This window comes from Urtica dioica, chromosome 11, assembly GCF_054948205.1.
Source record: "Urtica dioica subsp. dioica isolate 48M chromosome 11, U.dioica_male_clone48M_v1_H2, whole genome shotgun sequence".
NCBI classification, from domain to species: Eukaryota; Viridiplantae; Streptophyta; class Magnoliopsida; order Rosales; family Urticaceae; genus Urtica; species Urtica dioica.
Window position 1 is genome coordinate 19,760,668 of NC_142766.1, and position 3,496 is coordinate 19,764,163.

Consider the following 3,496-nt stretch of genomic DNA (forward strand, 5'->3'; position numbering starts at 1 on the left):
ATGACTTTTTCATGAAAACTCTTTTTATATGGTTTAGGACTAAGTCTTAAGCCTATGATTTTCCTGTTCCAATTTCTTTTCTTCTTCTTTTTTTTTTCTTCTCAATAGTGACTTTATATATTATTCATGTTTCTCCTATTAAGGCAAGGCTTTTAATACAGAAAATAAGCGCTTGAGTCTTGACAAGTAATGTCTTGGTTGACCTTTTATTGCAGTAAGAAGCCAAGTGAACAATGTCAACTAGTAAATGACAATTCAGAGAAGACAGAATAAATAAACAGAGACTTTTCATTGTGTTTACAATCCAATAGAACAGTTGTTTTCTTTTTTCTCCAAGGGGAAAAAAAATTAAAAGAAAAGGGAAGAAGAGAGTACATAATAATGATGTGGATCTATTGTGCAGTCTTGAATGGAATAGCAATTGGCCATAATAAATTATGCAGCGACACACTATTTATCAACCCAATAAAAAAACCAAAGAATCAAAAATCAAAATGAGTGACACAACACTCAGACATTGATTCAAGGTTCGTGAGTGTTGTCCTTTCAAACCATTGTCTTGTTAGTGTCCATTCTGCAGAAAATGGTACTACTACTTCAATGGCATTAGTCATCACAAACACAAAAGCAACAACAACAAAGTAATAAAAATTCTCACATGTTTTTCTTTTCTTTTAAACACAATTTCAAGTAAAGAGAAAGCAGAGGAATGTTCGTTAATTCACCACCGCCGTGCTTACATACATGTACATAAATAGTTTTCACGGAAACAAATTAAAAATCTTTCTTAAAATCACCGTCGTCTTTCCAAAATCAAAGTCTCTCTTTACGAGAGAGGCTTTCAAGCAAATATGCTCAAAGGACCGGTCTTGTTCGACGCCCCGAGCCTGTTGTTCTCCGCGCTCCTCATCCCAGTAATCCGAGTCCTGCCCCAAAACAAACATCAACTCATTAATTAAAAATTCCAATTTAAAAGAAAATAAAAAAAAAAAAAAACAAAAAAAAAACTCTTACCCTCCAACATTGTCTCCGCCGCGGGAATCCAAGACTATCGTAAGCCTCTTCGCAGTCCTCGCGAAGTCACTACACAATCACACGCAATTCTTAATCAGAAAACACACACAACACATAGATTAAAAAAAAAAAAAAAAGAACGAACCTGAAGGGATCGTCGCCGGCGCGCTTGAGAGCTCCGGCGGAGTCGTGGTAACACACGTGGCTCTGAAGCTCGGAGACATCGACGGAAAACATCCCAGCGAGGCGTCGGTAGAGATCGTCGTAGGACGCGAGCAGCGACAAGTCGAGCGTCCTCCCGACGTCCTCGGACTCCATGAAGACCTTGCAGTGCTCGGACCTGGCGGCCTCCGACATCTGCTGCTCCGTCAGAATCGGCTGCCCGAACAGCACGAACTGCCGCCGCGACTCCTGCTTCGGCAGCGGCGGCGGCGACGAGCTCCCGATGGAGAGGAGGCACGACAGCCTCTCCTCCGTCTTCGGCGCCGCCGGAAAGCGATGGCCGCCGCCGCCGCCGTATGGGGTGCGAGTGCGGTGGTGAAGATCGGAAAGCGAGATTCCGAATAGAGCATGCCTGGCTCCCTGTATGCCCGAGGGAGTAGTGGTGGTGGTGTTGTTGCTGTGGTAATGGTGGTGGTGGTCGAGGAAGAAGGGCGGGGCGGGGCCCACGCGGAGCTTCTTGCGGGGCGGGGAGAAGGAGGCGAGGTGGAGGACGGCGGCGGGGGCCACGTTGGAGACGGACTCGACGAGCCAGGGGTTGACGCGCTTGACGTTCTGGAGGAGGTCGGGCTCGTCCCACGCCACCTGGAGGAGCCGCCACGGGGAGTGGGGCCACCAGATGGGGTCCGCCACGTGGACGGCCGAGACCGTCCCCATGAACCAGCTTATCCGGGACGAGTCCTCCGTCTCGAACGCCATCTTGAACCGCATCCCGGGGCACCACTGCACCCGCATCGCCCCTCTCACCGCCGAAACCCGCACGCAAAACTCCGGCGTGCTCACCCGAGGATGGTACGACACCTCGAAGGAATGCCCGTTCGCCGCCCGCACCGCCGCCTCCACCACCGCCTCCGGCCTCATCGCCGCCCTCCGCCCCGTCTCAACCGCCGCTCCGCCGTAGCTCCAGCTCGACTGATCGGGGCCGATGCCGCCGCTGCCGCCGCGCTTCGCGCGGCGAATTCCGACGCAGATTTCGCCGGATTCGGAGCGGAGGAAGACTATCGAGTCACCGGCGACGAGCTTCTTCTGGTTCACGAAGTTGCTCCAGCCCGTGGTGAGTAAGTGCCGTCTCGGGGTCCCGCGGTAGATGTGGCGGAACTTCCACACGCCGCCGTGGACGTCTTTGGCGATGACGTTCTGGACCGGAGGGTCCGCGGCGTAGTCGAGCCGGGGGAAGATCGTCTCCGCGCAGTAGCGGGGGACGGAGAATCCGCCGCCGTTGTTGGCGTCCGATTGAGTCAGGGTTTTCGCGAACGAGGCGGGTTTCTCTCTGGCTACGTCGCCGGCGGCGGAGGGGACGGAGATTGCCGCGTCGTCGTCGGGATCGAGGTCGGCGGTTCCGAGAGGGACGAGCCTGATCTTGGCGAAGACCTCGTCGGTGTCGGGGTCGGCCATGAATCGGAGGGAGGTGACGCGGCAGAGGATGAGGGCCGGGATTCTGGCGGCGGCCGGGAAGTCGACGTGGGACTGGGCGTGCTCGGCGTGGCCTTGGGGAAAGTAGAAGACTTTTGAGTTGACCGGAGGGATGTTGACCATTCCACCTGCGCAGGCTTGCCATAGCTGAGGGTCCAAGCTTTTCTCTCCCATCATCTCCTTCATTTCCGCTCTAACGATGAATCCAAGCAATAGTGTCCAAAACTAGAGAATTTTTTTTTTTCCTTACCCTTTTCTTCGTGACTGATCAAGACAAAAAAAACACACCACAAAAAAAAAAAGAGGATATTTAAATTATGCTGCGATGACAATAGTTTATGATAAATCTGAGTGTGCCGGTAATGGAAAAGGAGGAAGAATATACTCACTGCTTTCAGATTCCAGTGGTCATTACATAAGCTGTTAAACCCAAATCTCTAGATTGACCGGAGAATCAGAAACGAAATGCTCCAATCGACCTCCCAAGGATTTAAACTTCGTATCTTCTTTGCTTTTTTTCTTTTTTCTTCTTCTTCACGGATTACTGAGAGCTTTGTGTGCGGAAAGAAAAGGGAAAATCCAAAAAGAACAATAGCCTTTTGTTTGTTTTGTTGATCATAAAGAAACTAGCTTTTTGGACCTTGCAGTGAGAACCAAAAACTTAAAACAACCAAGCTTCGCTTTCATTACCATATGTCTCTTTTCCCTTTCTCTCTCTCGCTTACCTGAATTTTTGTTCTTATCTTTTTAATTTTTCTTCAGATCTGAAGTTAATAGAGCTCTCTCTCTCTCTCTCTGTCTTTCAGACAATCGACGCACACGGCTTTCTAGTGCGTGATCTACTATATCG

The 3,496-nt window shown here is 50.1% G+C and overlaps 1 protein-coding gene across 1 annotated transcript; it reads right to left on the bottom strand.

Annotated features, from left to right (window-relative positions):
• Positions 1-402: 402 nt before the first annotated feature.
• LOC149382106 (auxin response factor 18-like) lies at positions 403-3,496 on the bottom strand. Its single transcript, XM_089630401.1, has 4 exons — positions 3,036-3,496; positions 1,160-2,910; positions 1,015-1,083; positions 403-926 (listed from the first exon to the last, which is right to left on the bottom strand). Exons 2-4 carry the CDS (start codon positions 2,830-2,832, stop codon positions 842-844), a joined length of 1,827 nt encoding a protein of 608 aa, XP_089486527.1. The 5' UTR covers positions 2,833-2,910; positions 3,036-3,496; the 3' UTR covers positions 403-841.

Coding starts and splice junctions, on each gene's coding strand:
- LOC149382106 (XM_089630401.1), bottom strand. CDS start 2,832: ATGAAGGAGATGATGGGAGAGAAAAGCTTGGACCCTCAGCTATGGCAA. Junction 1,084..1,159: donor GCCGGCGACGATCCCTTCAG/GTTCGTTCTTTT, acceptor GTGATTGTGTAG/TGACTTCGCGAGGACTGCGA. Junction 927..1,014: donor GGCGGAGACAATGTTGGAGG/GTAAGAGTTTTT, acceptor GTTTTGGGGCAG/GACTCGGATTACTGGGATGA.